The 17,168-nt window shown below is 41.9% G+C and overlaps 1 protein-coding gene across 1 annotated transcript in view; it reads left to right on the top strand.

Annotated features, from left to right (window-relative positions):
• Positions 1-17,168, top strand: part of prkn (parkin RBR E3 ubiquitin protein ligase) — a 150,850-nt gene that overhangs the window by 21,424 nt on the left and 112,258 nt on the right. The window contains exon 2 of the mRNA XM_037538578.1: positions 5,136-5,299. Within this exon, the coding sequence (XP_037394475.1) occupies positions 5,136-5,299 (164 nt within the window). The remainder of the gene's footprint in view (positions 1-5,135; positions 5,300-17,168) is intronic.

The raw sequence follows: 17,168 nt of genomic DNA on the forward strand, positions 1-17,168 counted from the left end.
CCTGACTCCTGGTGTGATGAAACATGACAAAGGCGGAATTTACTCATTTGTTATCCTCCTGGAAGGGAGACAAAACAATGAAGGAGATTATGGAAATCAGCGCGACAGCAAACATCACCCCCAGCCCAAACTGACACCAGCTCAGCACGCCGCCTCAGGTTGATACGGGCTTATCTTCGTCCCAACTGTCAATGGAGACATTAGCCTGCTATTATTGCGCTTATTAGCGGGACTGTGGAGAATGGAAGTGGGCCAGCAGTCATTCTAATATTAGCGCATTCTCACGGTGATAGGAATTGTAACCAGCGGTATTTTAGAGCTTTCTGCTAGAGCGATGCTGTCAGCGTGGGAGATGATGTTGTACGGAATTGGAATAGCCAAAGTTACCAGTGTGCTTGATTGCCCGAGCACTCAGTTTTTATTGTTCACAATATTGCACTGGTTTATGTGCCTCTTTGACATGTTTGTCTTTCTTTGTCCCCTCTCATGGTTATGATTTGTTGTATTTTTTGGCCACTTTTGATTCAAGTGTCATTTGCCTGCACAAGGGCTTGATGGAATGCCTTTATTGGAGAATGTCACGCTTTAACAACAAGCAATCACTCAACTCCCTCTTCAGAGCCGGAACAGGAACTATAGCTTTCGTCATTTAGCCTAGTAGCAATCAGCCCAGGCTCTGCCCCGTCTGTGCTTTAAGTCAACAATATCAGCAGATGCAATTTCCTGGACGAGAGCTCTGCTTCAATGATATTGAGTCCGAATGACTGAGTTGCTGGTGAATTTGCAGGAGAACGTGTGCAATTGTGATCAACAGATTGAAAGAAAGAGAGAGAGAGATTTACGCATTTGGGGTTTTGTGTACATGAAGCCATTCTTTTCATCATTTGTTCAATCGAAGTAAATATTTACTCAGGCCAGATTAGGTATGTGTGAGGAGAGCGCAACACCCACCCCTACCCCCAGCCCCCCCACTTTTGGCATCTCTTCATAATACAATATTTGATTGAGGGGATTTTTTCAGATCAGCCATTTTCCATTTCTGAATTTATCTCTGTGCCTCGGGGGCCTCAGCAAAGGTTGACTCATTTCAATTAAAATAATAAGCAGAGGCGATAACAGGGTGGAAAAAAAATATTTCTGCACCCAAAATCTCAGTCATCTTAATGAAGGGGTTTGGGGATTTGCAGGAAGTGACTGTACGGGCTGAATGCTAAAGTCCATCTCTTTGTCTCACCGAGCCTGTCACCTGTCCTTCCCCCCGTTTCTGTCTCACATTCTTTCTCTCTCTCTCTCTCTCTCTCTCTCTCTCTCTCTCTCTCTCTCTCTCTCTCTCTCTCTCTCTCTCTCTCTCAGTCCCTCTCTCTTTCAGCCTCTCTTTCTCTCTCATTCTGTCTTGCACTCCTGTCCTCTGTCTCTCCTCCAACACATCCTTTTTTTTCACACATTCATATTCCCTCCTTCATATCTGCTGCCGTTGGTGTTTTGCATTTGGTGTGACTTGCCTCTTTCTTCTGGAGTGCACACTCTCTCTCCCTCTCTCTTTTATTTCATCGACGGTGGCGTCATCTCTTGGCTCCTGCTTTCTTACCTACCAATCCCCAAACCTGGAGTGTGAAAAACTGGGACCACTTTACAATAAGACGACCCTCATAAAGAGATTATGGGTGGCTTACAATGTGTTTATTGATGGTAACCTTACTTAGGTCACCTTAAACACCTGAAAAATACTTCATAAGCAGTTATAACACAAAGGGGCAACAGTGACCTGTTGCTTGCAAAATGTTGAGCCCACATTCTTTATACCCCATGCGTCCAACAGGAGGCCTGTGGGCCAAATCAATTCTGTCTGGCCTGCAGAAGTATTTTAATTTTCTATTGATATTAGCTCGTTTCACAATGTGCTGCTCTACAGTTCCCAGCATGCATTTCAATGTTACACCTCAATTCTACAAAATTCCATACCTGTCATATCACCTAACACACTAACTACATGTCAGCTGTAGTTCAACCAATAAAAACACTTAACGTCAGCTGAGCAGCTCAGAAATTGAGCCCAAGTCTTAATGAACTTGCAGCAAAGAAAGGATGGCAGGTTTTTACTTCAAGCAGCTAGGTAGGTTGAAAAGACTGAGCTCCTGGTGACATTTAAATGTTGAATATTTCAGGTGTTAATGCAATATTTCATGGTCTACTACAAGTGCCTGTATTTTACTGCAGACGTTTTTGCATGTTTTGAATAAACCGTGTCCAGTTTGGCTTAAAGCACAACATTAATTCAAAATGAAATACAAACTTTTTTTTCTCTGGCCCACAGATTTGTTGAGATTTTCTAAATTGGCCCCTTTTACTCATTGAGTGTGACTTTACACTTTACTGGTTACTTACTTAAAATTTGTTTTTATTCCTTTTTCTTGTTTTACTTATTATGCCTTTTTGAAGTGTTGTTTTATTTAAAAAGCAGGTTCTTCAAGGGTTTTTTAGTACAAAAAAATTGTACTATTTAGGACCATTAACACTCAAAAAACCCTTTGCATGATTAAGGCGTCCTTTGCAGGGGATCCTATATAGCACAAAAAGAGTGCCACTATTGTTACAAGCCAAATAAACCTTCTTTGGTAATATATAGAACCCTTTGGTAATATATAGAACCCTTTGGTAATATATAGAACCCTTTGGTAATATATAGAACCCTTTGTAAGAGTAATCTCAAGATAAAGTGGTGCATAATCTTTTTAATTTTCAGTGACATAGGAAGGAATAAGGTTTTGCTTACATTAAAGTGCTTAACATCTTACCATCAAGCTGTTCACGCTGGCTGTATATACTGCAGCTGCACTTGTGCAGCACTCATCATGTTCATGCAAGTGTCTTCCTTGCTGTGAAGAGTTTTGTTTAAATAATGATTTAACAGCAGAGACGTCGCTTCATGCGAGTCAGGGTCGAGCTCTGAATCTCAGGGGTGTAAGTGTGAGCCGATTCTTTATTAGAAAGTTTTAGCACTGTTATTAGCTGAGGTTCTGTGTGACATCAGAACCCGATGCATTATGGGAGCTGGAGTTCACAGGTGTGGAGAGGACTTCAGGGGAAACAGGTAGCGTGACAGCGGAATTGCAAACCGGACAGTCAAAGACGTACGTTATAATAAAATTTCACGGGCTGTGAATGTCGTGTCTGAGTTGTCCGATGTTGGTCAGTTAGCGTGTGAGTTGACTCTAAGTGGCTGACTTGAGTCCCCATCTCTGCTGGACAGTTTAGTGTTTTTTTTATTGTTTTTTTTTTTTTTTTTTTTACCAAACTATTGTTAATGGCACATTACAGTTCAGTTTTCTTTATCCAAAGATGGATTAAACAGCTGAGCGGTTTGAGCCCCGAAATTCTGCTTTCTACTTGATGTGATAATTTATTGCAAACCTTCTCTCTCTGTCTCTGTCTCTCTCCCTCTTCTCTCCTCTCTCTCTCTCTCTCTCTCTCTCTCTCTCTCTCTCTCTCTCTCTCTCTCTCCTCTCTCTCTTCTGTCTCTCTCTCTTTTCTCTCTTTCTCTTCTGTCTCTCTCTCTTTTCTCTCTTCTCCCTCTCTCTCTCTCTCTCTCTCTCTCTCTCTCCATCCCTCTTGCCCTCTTGCTCTCTCTCACTCTCTCTCTCCCCCTCTTGTGCCCTCTCTCTCTCTCTCTCTCTCTCTCTCCCCATCCCTCTTGCTCTCTTGCTCTCTCTCACTCTCTCTCTCCCCCTCTCGTGCCCTCTCTCTCTCTCTCTCTCTCCCCCTCCCTCTTGCTCTCTCTCTCTCTCTCTCTCTCTCTCTCTCTCCCCCTCTCGTGCCCTCTCTCTCTCTCTCTCCCCCCTCCCTCTTGCTCTCTCTCTCTTGCGCTCTCTCTCCCTGTCTCCCCTCTCTCTCTCTCTCTCTCTTTCTCTTCTGTCTGTCTCTCTCCCTCTCTCCTCTCTCCTCCCTCTTCCCTCTCTCCTCTCTCTCTGTCTCTCCTCTCTCTCTCTCTCTCACTCGCATGCACTCTCTCTCCCTCTCTCCTCTCTCTCTTTCTCTTCTGTCTGTCTCTCTCCCTCTCTCCTCTCTCCTCCCTCTTCTCTCTCTCTCTCCTCTCTCTCTGTCTCTCCTCTCTCTCTCTCTCTCTCTCACTCGCATGCACTCTCTCTCCCTCTCTCCTCTCTCTCTTTCTCTTCTGTCTGTGTCTCTCTCTCTCTCTCTCTCTCTCTTTTCTCTCCTCTTTCTCCTCTCCTCTCTCTCTCTCTCCCTCTTCTCTCTCTCTCTTTCTCTTCTGTCTCTCTCTCTCTCTCTCTCTCTTTTCTCTCCTCTTTCTCCTCTCCTCTCTCTCTCTCTCCCTCTTCTCTCTCTCTCTTTCTCTTCTGTCTCTCTCTCTCTCTCTCTCTCTCTCTCTCTCTCTCTCTCTCTCTCTCTCTCTCTCTCTCCTCTCTCTCTGTCTCTCCTCTCTCTCTCCCTCTCTCTCTCTCACTCGCATGCACTCTCTCTCCCTCTCTCCTCTCTCTCTTTCTCTTCTGTCTGTGTCTCTCTCTCTCTTCTCTCTCCTCTCTGTCTCTCTCTCTCTCTCTCTCTCTTTTCTCTCCTCTTTCTCCTCTCCTCTCTCTCTCTCTCCCTCTTCTCTCTCTCTCTTTCTCTTCTGTCTCTCTCTCTCTCTCCTCTCTCTCTCTCCCTCTTTCTCTGTCTCTCTCTCTCTCTCTCTCTCTCTCTCTCCCCATCCCTCTTGCTCTCTTGCTCTCTCTCACTCTCTCTCCCCATCCCTCTTGCTCTCTCTCTCACTCTCTCTCTCTCCCCCTCTCGTGCCCTCTCTCTCTCTCCCCCCTCCCTCTTGCTCTCTCTCTCTCGCGCTCTCTCGCGCTCTCTCTCCCTGTCTCTCCTCTCTCTCTTTCTCTTCTGTCTGTCTCTCTCCCTCTCTCCTCTCTCTTCTCTCTCTCTCCTCTCTCTCTGTCTCTCCTCTCTCTCTCTTTCTCTCTCTCTCTCTCTCTCTCGCATGCGCTCTCCCTCTCTCCTCTCTCTCTTTCTCTTCTGTCTGTGTCTCTCTCTTCTCTCTCCTCTCTGTCTGTCTCTCTCTCTCCTCTCTCTCTCTCTCTCTCTCTCTCTCTCTCTCTCTCTCTCTCTCTCTCTCTCTCTCTCTCTCTCTCTCTCAGTGTATGTGCGCTTTAACTCCAGTCATGGTTTCCCTGTGGAGTTGGAGCAAGGGTCGAGCGTGGCGGATCTGAAGGAGACGGTGGGCAGGCTGCAGGGCGTCCAGCCTGATCAACTGAGGGTCATCTTCGCAGGCCGGGAGCTCCACAGTGACTCCACCCTGCAGGTAACTCGTCTTCTCAGCTGTCTGTCTCAGCTGCTGTTCCACAAATTCAAATTTAGATAACTTTATTGGCAAAAATGTTAACAAACAGTTGTTGCCAAAGCAGTTAATGAAAAACTTAATATGGAGATAATGTTTTTTCTCATTTCTCTTTTCGTCCTCACTCTGTTTTGATGACAAGGTTATTGTAGACAGACGTGTTTTATGGTCCATTAACCTGAACGTCAGGGTCAAACTCAGTGTTGAGGCCAAAGGACAGACAAGGTTCAGTTCATTACCAGCATACATTCTAACAGCTCTGCTGTTTCTCTCTTTCCATTTCTTTCCCTGCCTCTCTCTCTCTTTCTCTACCCCCTTCTCTAACTACCCACAATCCTCTTCTCTTCTCTTCTCCTTTGATTGCATTCCTCTCTCTCTCTCTCTCTCTCTCACTCTCTCTCTCAGTGGGGTTCTAACAGGGTAAACAGAGCCTAGGGATATCCTGAACTTTATTCCACAGTGCTTCATTAAGCCTGACCTTCTTAATTATGCAATACAACACACACTGAAGCACTCTTAGATGCACTCAGAGGAGCTGATGATGCACTTAGATATAACACACACACACACACACACACACACACACACACACACGCACACAGAGCCGTACCTTCTGTAAAAGTCCTTCCACTGATGTTCTCTCAGTGCTGCTCTGCTGCAGTGCCCCATTTCTTCCTGACAGGCATTTGTTGTGGAGAAGGAGGGTTCAGGGCAGGTTGTGGGTAGTGGAACAGAGCACCTCCCTGGGGCCGCCTGCTTAACATGCACCGTGACTCCACTGTGCCCCCTAGAGTTAAACTTGCAACACAACCCATCAGTGATGTCCAAAGTAGAGCTTGCAATATTTGTCTGAATGGAACGAGACCTGGGTTCAGATTTTACGTTTGGGTTTGAACAGATTTCCCTCTGTAATTTACCTGCTCTCATTCAACTCAAAATTTGTTCAAATGGTATGTCGTATTTTTACAATTAATGTTGTCACAAAACAGCTTTGCAGGAATCTGAGTCCAATCTCCAAGTGAGCAAAGCAGCTGGCAAGAAAAACTCCCTAAGAAAGGAACCTTAAGAGGAATCAAGACTGAGAAAAGTCTGTCATTTTAGTGAGGGACTTTTTGCCGAAATGTGACCTACATCTTAATTAATTTCATTTCATTTTTCTCTCGTTCTGCTTCTCTCTTTTGCATCTCTGTCCTCACTGATTACTGAATAGCTCATCTAATGACTAAAACAGCCTACTATGGAGCCTGTGACCTCAACTGAGCGGCTACAGGAACTAAACTAAAACATGCTGATTTAGCCAGCAACGTTGTGAGTGCTCCAAATAAAAAACATGAATAATTGAGTTTGCATTTTACAAGCAGAACATGTAAATCATGCTCATAAACTCTTACATTTTTACCATAGTGATGTTATATGTTAGCCTATAGCATGTGTGCTGCACACCTGAACATCTCAAGAAGTCACTCTGGGACTCAGGGCTGTATAGCGTCTTGCACAGAGATGAACAGAGTAGGCAGTTAAGTCTTTGGCTGAAACACAGCTGTTCTGAGGTCAGCTGAGAACCTCTCACTGCTCGCTGTGTAGTTTCATCTCTTTATAGTCACATCTCGCTAGTCACAAACATCCTGGGTGCTGATAATGTACTGAAGAAATTGAAGAAAGCAATATTTGCTAAGCATATTTGCTAAGCAGTGATTGGAGGGTTTAGAAAATAACGAAAGATTTTGATTGGCCATAATAAAGTAAGAGTGCTCACAGAAATCAAAGTTATTCCAGAAATGGGAGCATAATAAATATTCTGTCCCAATTTGATTGGGTGGCCTGTGATACTGTGGCTGCGGCCCTGAGTGGACTGTATTATCATAATAGCGCTGTTTCTATGTTTAATCTTATGAATGGGGCAAGTGAGAAAACCCTTTCTGAAACTCCTGCGGTCTTTGTGTTCCCATAGTTAGTTACAGCCATGCTGGTAGTGGTGGACGAAGTACACAAACCATGTACTTGAGTTAAAGTAGAGATGCCCAAGGTAAAATATTACTCCAGTAAAAGTAGAAGTTCCTGCCTTTAGACCTCCACTCCAAAAGTACAAAAGTATTCAAATGTACTTAAATATCAAAAGTAAAAGTACTAAAAGATTATGACTTTAATGTCCTATTATTGTTTTTTTTTGTGATTAATATTTTATTAATAAACAAACAAAAAAAAAACATGAGAACTATGTTCAAAAAGTCCAGGACATGCCCATAGAACCACAACAAACACAGTACAGAGTCAACAATCATCACTAGACATTAAAGTAGTAACACTGACAGCAACAGCAGTGATGGTCAGTGGCAGAACCACACAAGTGACAAGAGAAAAGACATACACACCAAAGAAAAAGTCATATAAACAAATTTATGCCTTAATAGATAAATGAATAAACTCAGTATACTGAAGTTTCCACCCTCATATCAGTTAGCAAAGATTGCCCTGCTCTCATTGCTTTTAATAACTCTTTCTCAGTATTTGACAGGACATAACTTCTTATTTTGGCCTTATTTATCCTGGCTGTTGTACATTCCAAAAGAGAGATGTCCTGAAAATAAGTAAACCAAAGAAGGTGCATAGGAACTCTGCATAGGAGGGTTCAAACCATATTTTCAATATTGATGTTTTTGGCTGCTGTGAGGCCGACCAGAAAAATCCTTTTTTGATGAGTAGAAAACAGTTCTGCAGTCGTGGGCTGGAGGTTAGGGAACCAGCCTCATGACCGGAAGGTCGCTGGTTTGATCCCCAGAGCCGACAGCACATGACTGAGGTGTCCTTGAGCAAGACACCTATCCACCAACTGCTCTCCGGGCGCTGCGGATTGGGCTGCCCACCGCTCCGGGCAAGTGTGCTCACTGCCCCCTAGTGTGTGTGTGCTCACTAGAGTGTATGTGGTGTTTCACTTTATGGATGGGTTAAATGCGGAGGTGGAATTTCCCCATTGTGGGACTAATAAGGGTCACTTAATCACTTAATCTAATCAAATAGGAGGAAAGTCCAGGGATCTTTGTGTATAGATTTTCCCAGAATATTAGAGAGAGTATTTTGACCAAAACATGACCAAAAGACATCCCCGATAGGACACGTCCAAAACATATGCATATGTGTACCGACTATTGCTGAGTTACACAAATGACAATAAGGATCTTGTCTAACTTTCAATTTATACAATAGATTGGAAGTGACACATGCTTTTCATATGAACTTGAAATGAATAATGTGGTGCGCTGGGTTTTTAGAAGTAATAAAACTTGTTTCCACACTGTAACCCAATTAAGTTTAACATCGAGTTCTATCTCCCAGAACAATTACACTGAGGGATTGGAATATGATTGTTTAAGGAGTGACATATACACCACACATACCTTTCCTCTTGATATAGTAGTAGAATATATCCATTTCTGTAGAGGGTGTGAGGTGATTAAGTTGGACCAGGGGACAGCAGAAGCTTTTAGGGCAGATCTCAGTCTTAGATGTAAAAAGGAAGAAAAACGAGGGAAGACAAACTCTTCCCTGAGATCTTGAAATTACTTCAAACCTTCAACATTAAAAATATCTTTTAGGGTGTGTACGCCTTGTTTAGACAAACTTTATATACACAGCTTATTGTCTGTATTGAGGTTACTATTATGCCAGAGAGGTGTTTTACTAGTATATAGAAAGGGGTCTCCCATAACTGCTTCCACCTCCTTCCAAAATCTAAAAGATTGGGCGACTATCGAGCCAAATGTTTTTTAAAGTTTTTTAGGGATCCCTGTACAGGGCGAGTCCTGAAGTTTAACAAGGTGAACAATATTAGCTTCTAGACTGCTCCAAGGTACAGAGGAATCAGCATTATTCCAGGTCTTCAGAGGTCTAATTTCAAACGCCAGATAGTATAATTTAAAATCCACATTTTAAAATCACATTTTAGACGTTGTATATTTTTGAGTCGAATTCTGGGTCTCTTGTTGTTCCATATAAATTTACTCACCACAGAATTAAGTTCCTTAAAATACCCATTAGATGGTGCTGCTGGAAGCATTGAGATAAGGAAATTTAATCTAGATAGAACATTCATTTTAAGTGTTGCTATTCTACCATGCAGAGCTAGACATAGTGCGCACCATCTGTCATCGTTCTTAATCTTATCTAAGAGAGAAAATTGTTACATTTAGTTGTTTGTGATAATGTTGGAAAAATTTAAATACCCAAGTAGGTGAAGCCCTTGGTTATTGAAATAGTATCTATGATTGCTTTTCAAGTCACGTCAAGAGGCTTTTATTGTCATTCCATCTATGTACAAGTACACAGTGGAGTGAAATTACATTCCTCCAGGAACAACACGGCGCAACAAGGAACAAAAAGTACAAAGTGCGAACGTGCAGACGTAGTGTGGAAACAAAAAAATAAGCTAGAAACTATAAATACAATAAATTAAACCGACATTAGACACAGTAAACAGACAGGACAGTGCAGCACCGACACAGCACACATTTCTGGACATGAGGTAGTGAGAATAAGGTGCAGAGATATTAACATGCTGTGATCTGTGAGTCACGCAGTCAGATGACATTCATAAACACAGCGGTTACTGAGGTAGAAAAATCTCAGCAATGTTCCAGATAGTGCAAGTAGAGCATCAAAAGAGGTGCGTGTGTGTCTAGTGTTGGGGGGGTGGTATTAGATCAGTCCTTGTGAGTTTAAAAACCTGATCGTTTGCAGAACAAAGCTATTGCAGAGTCTGGCAGTGATCGCATAGATGCTCCGGTACCTTCTGCCAGACGGCAGCAGAGAAAAAAGTCTGTGTGAGGGATGGATGGGGTCGTTCACAATGCTAGTGGCTTTCCAGATACAATGTTTGGTGTAGATTTCCATGATGGAAGTGAGAGAGACCCCAACGATCTTCTCAGCTGTCCTCACTATACGCTGTAGGGTCTTGCAATTCAAGGCGGTGCAATTCCCAAACCAAGCAATGATGCAGTTGCTCTGGATGCTCTCCACAGTCCCCCTGTAGAACACGGTGAAGATGGAAGGGGCAAGATGAGCCTTCTTCAGTTTCCGCAGGAAGTAGAGGTGCTGCTGGACTCTATTGGCTATGGAGTTGATGTTGAAGGACCAGATGAGATTCTCTGTGAAGTGGACACCAAGGAACTTGGCGCTCCTGACGATTTCCACAGCAGAGCCAGTGATGTTCGTTGGGGGTTGGTCACCTCGCTCTCTTCGGAAGTCTTCGGAATCTCCTTAGTTTTGTCTACATTCAGAGACAGGTTGTTGGCTCCGCACTAGTCTGTTAGCCGCTGCACCTCCTCTCTGTACGCTGACTCGTCATTCTTGCTGATCAGACCCATCACAGGTGTGTCATCAGTGAACTTGATGATGTGGTTTGAGCTGTACTTTACAGTGCAGTCATGAGTCAGTAGAGTGAACAGCAGCGGACTGAGCACACAGCCCTGAGTGGCACTGGTGCTCAGTGTGGTGGCGCTGGAGATGTTATTTCCTGTCCTGACTAACTGAAGGTCTCTCAGTCAGACCCAGCAGGCTCAGTTTTCCAACCAGCTGCTGAGGGATGATGGTGTTGAATGCTGAACTGAAGACTATGAACAGCATTCTGACATAGGTGTCTTTATTGTCCAGGTGGGTGAGAGCCAGGTGGAGTGTGGTGGAGATGGCGACGTCTGTTGAGCGGTTGGGGCGATATGCAAATTGCAGTGGGTCCAGTGAAGGAGGAAGCTGGCCTTTAATGTGCTTTCAAAACTTTTTCCTTTCAAAGTTTTAGAGTCAGAATCAGTAATATTGGACATGCAAAGCAAAATATTAGCAGCATAAAGTGAGATTTTGTGGTATGCATTCCTACATATAATAGGGAATATTGATGAGATCAACCGCACTGATTGAGCCAAGGGTGCTAAAGATATATTGAACAAATATGGTGATAAAGGGCAAGTTTGCCAAGTTTGAGGCACAAACTGAGGAGTTACAGTAAACTGTTTTTACCATTTTCAAGAAATTGGCTCCAAAACCAAAGTATTCTAAAACTGACGATAGTTAGCGCCATTTGATTCTATCAAAAGCTTTCTCTATGTCAAGAGGGAGAATTGCAGCAGATGATTTATACGAGTCTGAAGCATATCTTCCTTTGAGGAAGCCAGTTTGGTCGTAATTGATCAAATCTCTAATACACCGATCAAGTCTGGAAGCGCTTACTTTGGCAAATAATTTAGAATCAGTGGATATCAAACTAATTGGTCTGCAACTGGAGCAATCTAAGGGGTCCCTTCCTTTCTTTAAGAAAATAGTTATCAATGCAGTATTTTGGTCCCTATGGAGAGATCTGTGCTCTAAGGCAAAGTTAAAGGAATTTAAAATGAGTGGACCAACTATATTCCAGAGGGGGCATGCAGTAATTCAGGGGAATACCATCTAGGCCTGGAGCATTATTAGATGTCATGGAGTCTAATGCCAATTTTAGTTCTTGCATTGACAGAGCACTATTCAAAAAAATCACGCTGATCATTTCTTACTGTAATTTCTCTAAGAAACTTTGGTACTCATTATGGTTTGTCTGAAAGTGTATAACTGCTGATACAATCCCTGACAGTATACCCTCATCTCTAATTGCATGTATATTAGCTCTCTGTTCATTAAATTTTAACCGTAAAGCTAGAAGTTTACTAGGCCATTCACCATTGAAATAGTAGGACTGTTTAGTATGATGCATGTTAAATTCTGCTGTTCTTAAAAATATACTCTTTAGCGCTGATTTAAGAGCATTCAGGTCTTTGGCTTTCTCTAAACAATATTGGCCCTTCAGCTCCTGCTCCAGCATATTAATAAAATTCTCCATTTCCACTATGCATCTAATCTTACTTTGATAAGAGGAAAAAGCTATACATTTTCCCCTAATGTGACATTTAGTGGCTTCCCACAAAGACTGGGGGTCACATGCTGATTTACTGTTGAGTTGTATGAATTCTGTGACGAAACTACGTAATGGGGGTAGAAATTCTGGGTCCTATAATAAGGAGCTATTAAACCTCCAGCGATTTATGTAATGTTGGGGTGGGCAAAAGCAGTGCGGATAATGGAGAATGATTGGATAATGGAATGGGTAAGATGGATACATTTTCGAAGAAGGGAATAAGAGTAGGTAAGATTAAAAAAAAGTAATTTATACGAGAACAGCTTTTATGACCGTTTGAAAAGAAAGTGTAATTCCTCACTCCAGTAGCATTTAAACGCCAAACGTCACTAATATTAGTCTGTGTTTCATTTGGAGCATATACAGATATTATAGCATATTTTGTTCTGTTCCAAGTACCAAGAACATAATTGATACAACCTTTGTTGTCCCCACCAGAAGAATCAACAGAAAAGTGTACTTTTCTTGCAAAAAGGGTTAGTACTCCTTCAGTTTTATTTATAGCAGAAGATGAGGCTACCACCCTAAAATATCTATTTTGAAATCTGTGTGCGTCTATGGATTTTAAATGAGATTCTTGTATCAGAGCAATTGATGCCCCATTATATTGTAAGTAATCTAAACGTTTGGTATGTTTAACAGCACCGTTTAGCCCATGAACATTGCAAGATATTATCTCCATAGACATAATGCAACCTCAATACATCCAAAAGAAAAGTATGAACAATGACTAGTGACAATACATTGCAGCTAAAGTATTAGAAGATAATCTCCTATAATTTACTTGGGCAATCCTGCAAAATCAAAACGAGAAAAATAAAACTACATGAACATGGAGGCGGTATGCAGAGAGCTAAAACATGCCCTCCTTTCTGCCATTAAAGTGCCCCCTAAATCCCATCCGGCCTCCATCTTCACGAAGCAAACCCCTGTTACGGATAATCATTCGCAATATCCATCTACATATCGATCCTGTCGCCACTCATCACAATGTTCCTTTGAGGAAAAGATGAAGCAATTTCAGCTGCGACCTGCTCAACTTCTGCAGGGGTCTCGAGAAGAGAATCATTTGTGGATGACTTTGATTACAGCAGGGTAAAGCATGAATGATGACACACCAAACTGTGTGAGCTTTTTCTTAGCTTGGGCCATCGCCCTCCTCTTGTTCACGCTGAAAGTGCTGTAGTCAGGGAAGAACTGCAGCTTTCTGCCTTTAAGTTGTATCAGACCCTCGGTGCAAGCTCCTTTGAGGATGGTGTTTCGGTCCCGATGTTGAAGCAGTTTGAAAATGTCCATGGGCTCGAGTTGGACCGGTCCACGCTGTGCTCTTTCTACCTCAAAAGATTTACCCTCCAGGGAAGGTATCCACATGGGCAGTTGGTTTTCTATAAATCTCACCGGGTCATCTCCCTCTTCACCCTCTTTGAGACGGACTATGCGGATGTTTGACTGACAGCTTATTTTGTCTTCCATCTCCGCCATTTTCACTTGGAGAGCCTCTACCACACATTTAACTTTGATGGATTCGTTCTTAATGTTTCGAATTGCCAGTTGCATGTTTTCAAAGTTATTATTTATCTTTTTCCAACATACCAATCCTCTCGGAGACAGGACTGAATACTTTCTTATACATTTCTTGAACATTGTTGAGTTTCGTTTCATCGACACCTGGTTCTTTGGATGTTTCTTCTCTGGAGACAACATCGCCAATTGACGTTTGGACTATGCCTAAGTTTAAGTAAGATTTTACTAACTTAGTATGGTTTCTCATTAGGTAGGTAGGTGAATTGTCTCAAGCTGGTCAGGAGCCACAAAGTTAAGCAGGCATCCTTGCTGAAGGTCACGTGATCTCCTATTATCATTTTTATAACAAGACTCTTGCTTTATAAGCTCATTTTAGGTGAAAATGCGCCAGTGTCACTCTTGTAACACCAGTATTTTAATAGAATGTCATGAATTAGTCTGACACTGATATTGTCTATTAAAATCATCAGAAGCTTTGATGATTGGTGTTCTTGCTTCACGCTTCTTTTGTTTTGACGTTACGGTATTATACACACATAAGCCAAATGGAACGACAGATTTTGCAAATTGTAGTGGAGTAAGAAGTCATGGAAAATGGAAAAGCTTCAGGAAAGCACAGATGCACAAAAAAACTACTTAAGTATAGTAACCAATTACATTTACTTAGTTACTGTCTATGACTGCAGGGATAGGCTCCAGCACCGCCCTGCGACCCTGAGGGAGAAGCGGCTTAGAAAGTGTGTGTGTGTGTGTGTGTGTGTGTGTGTGTGTGTGTGTGTAGTTACTGTCCACCACTGCATGCTACTGACTACTGTTAGTATGGTATCACAGTAATAAATAATAATAATACATTTATATAGCGCCTTTCACAAACCCAAGGTCGCTTCACATAGCATGGGCAGGAAACAAAACAAAAAAAAAACTATGCAGTGGAGGAGGAAGAAAAATGTGCATTAAACAGAAAAGTCTTTAAGTCAGATATAAAAGAGGAAAGAGAAGAGCAGTCTCTGAGGGACTGAGACAGTGAGAATGAAATCCATGAACCAATGGCTGCTGTTTTAACTATCAGACTGAAAATGAGAGTTAAATCTCTAAAACCTGTGATTATAGTTAGAATCCTGAAGAGGCATCATTATAAATATGTAAAGCACTCAATATAGCGTGAGGCACGTGAGGATTCAGTGATCGATTCATGATTTGGTGCAGTCAAGTAGACATTTGTACAAAATTTGATTGGCCAAAAAGATTTGTTGTGTTGTATGTTCAAAGCTTTCTATGTAACAGAAAAGGGGTTTTAGGTTTAAACAGGTGAAGGCTAACATTCTGCTGTGTGGAAAGTTTGTAAAGACACTGCTTGAGAAATAAATTCATTAAAGCAGAATTGAAACAAAATTTTGGACAGTGGATTATTTCATCGTATTATTTATATTTATATTATTTTTTAAACCATTGTTTACTGCAAAAAAACTTGGCAAGTGAAGTTCATCTTAAATCTAGTCGATATACAGTGCCTTGCAAAAGTATTCAGTCCTCTTAAAAGACATCAGATTTGTCTGGATTACAAATGACACTTTGATATTATGTGCTGTTGTTTTATTTCAAAAGACTGACCCTCAAAATTAATTAAAGTGACATTGGTTTTATAAAGAACATATTCTGTGAAAAATGCTCTTTGAATAAGTATTTCACCTGAGCTGTGGAAGCTCCAAGTTTACACAGATGAAAGATATTGCCATAACGAGGACACGGTCATCTTATAACTGGCCTCTACTTATGAGTCATTAAAAAAGTTCACCATTTTCTGGATAAAAGACCCCCTTAATTCAAGTACCTTTGGTCAGACTGTGAATGTGAAGGAACGCTGTAAATGGAAATGAAGAGCAAAGCGCTTTCTAAGGCAATTAGAGTTGAAGTTATACGCATGTAACAGATAGGATGAACTACGAAATAATATCCAAGTGTTTGGATATTCCAGTGACCACAGGTACTGCAGAGACAAGGCCGTCCCTCAAAACCAGCAAGTGGACTTGTGGGAGGATGCACAGAGGCTGACTCACTCTGAATGAGCTACAGAGTTCAGTGGCTGAGCCTGGAACGAAGGTGAACTGGTCAATCATATAAAGAGGTTGTGCATACAACTGGCCTTTAGGGAAGAGTGGCTAGACAGAAGCCATTACTGATGGAAAAAAAACAGATCAAAGCACATCTACAGTTTCCTAGAAAGCGCCAAAGTGACCCAGCTAAAATGTGGGATAAGGTTTTATGGTCAATTGAGCTTTTTGGATCAACCCCGAAATGCTGTATTTGGCGCAATCCTAGCACTGTCCATTCCTCAACCAACCCCTTCCCCACAGTGTAGGAAGGGGTGACAGCATCCGGTTGTGGGGATGTTATTCCTCAGTGGGAACTGGGCATCTTATTAAAACTGAAGGACAGATGGAAGGTGGAAAATACAGAGAGATAATACAAGACAACTTGCTTCAGTCTGCACCTTTTAACAGGACAGTGAAGCCAAGCACAAGGCCAAAGCAACACAGGAGAGTTTAAACAACAAAATGATGGATGTTCTATATGTTCTCCAAGTCAGAAAGTCCATATATCAGTCCAATTGAGAATCTGCGTTTCTGTTTGAAAATTGTGGTCCACAAGCATCATCCAAACAAACCTGGAGCAAATCTGCAGGAAGACAAGGTGAATGTCACTCCCAAAGCTGAGCGAAAAGGCTAAAAGCTGTTACTGCGGCAAAAGCTGCTTCTACCAAGTACTAGTGTGAAGGGGTTGAATACTTCTGTAAGCAGTATTTTACAGTCTTTATTTTTTTTTTAAAGATCTGCTGGCAAATAAAACATTTTAACTTAAAACACTTATTTTAAGAGCATATCGGTTTTTAATGATAATATTTTCTGGAACAACCTGTGTAAGTGTCATGTAATCCAGACAAATCACTTTTACAAAACACTGTCTAATATTGCTAAGATTATTACAAGGCTATGTAACTTATTTCTGGATTTTTAAAAAATTTGCTTTAAGTGATTTTTAATAAGGCCCTGCGATGGACTGGCGACCTGTCCAGGGTGTATCCTGCCTTCCGGCCGATGACCGCTAGGATAGGCTCCAGCACCCCCCGCGACCCTGAGGGAGAAGCAGCTTAGAAAATGAATGGATGAATGGATGGATGGATGGATGGATGAATGGATGGATTGGAATAAGTTTAATAATCTTACAGTAATCTCAAAATGAGAAATATTACTTACAATTGAACACATTTAAAATCATTTCCCTTGCCAAGATACCATGTTTTGCAGTGTAAAGATGACTGTTGTTGTCGCTACGTGGTAATTTAACAGGTGCTGCTCAATGCAGTGTTATTTAGGGTGA

The sequence above is a fragment of the Pygocentrus nattereri genome, chromosome 5 (genome assembly GCF_015220715.1).
Source record: "Pygocentrus nattereri isolate fPygNat1 chromosome 5, fPygNat1.pri, whole genome shotgun sequence".
NCBI classification, from domain to species: domain Eukaryota; kingdom Metazoa; phylum Chordata; class Actinopteri; order Characiformes; family Serrasalmidae; genus Pygocentrus; species Pygocentrus nattereri.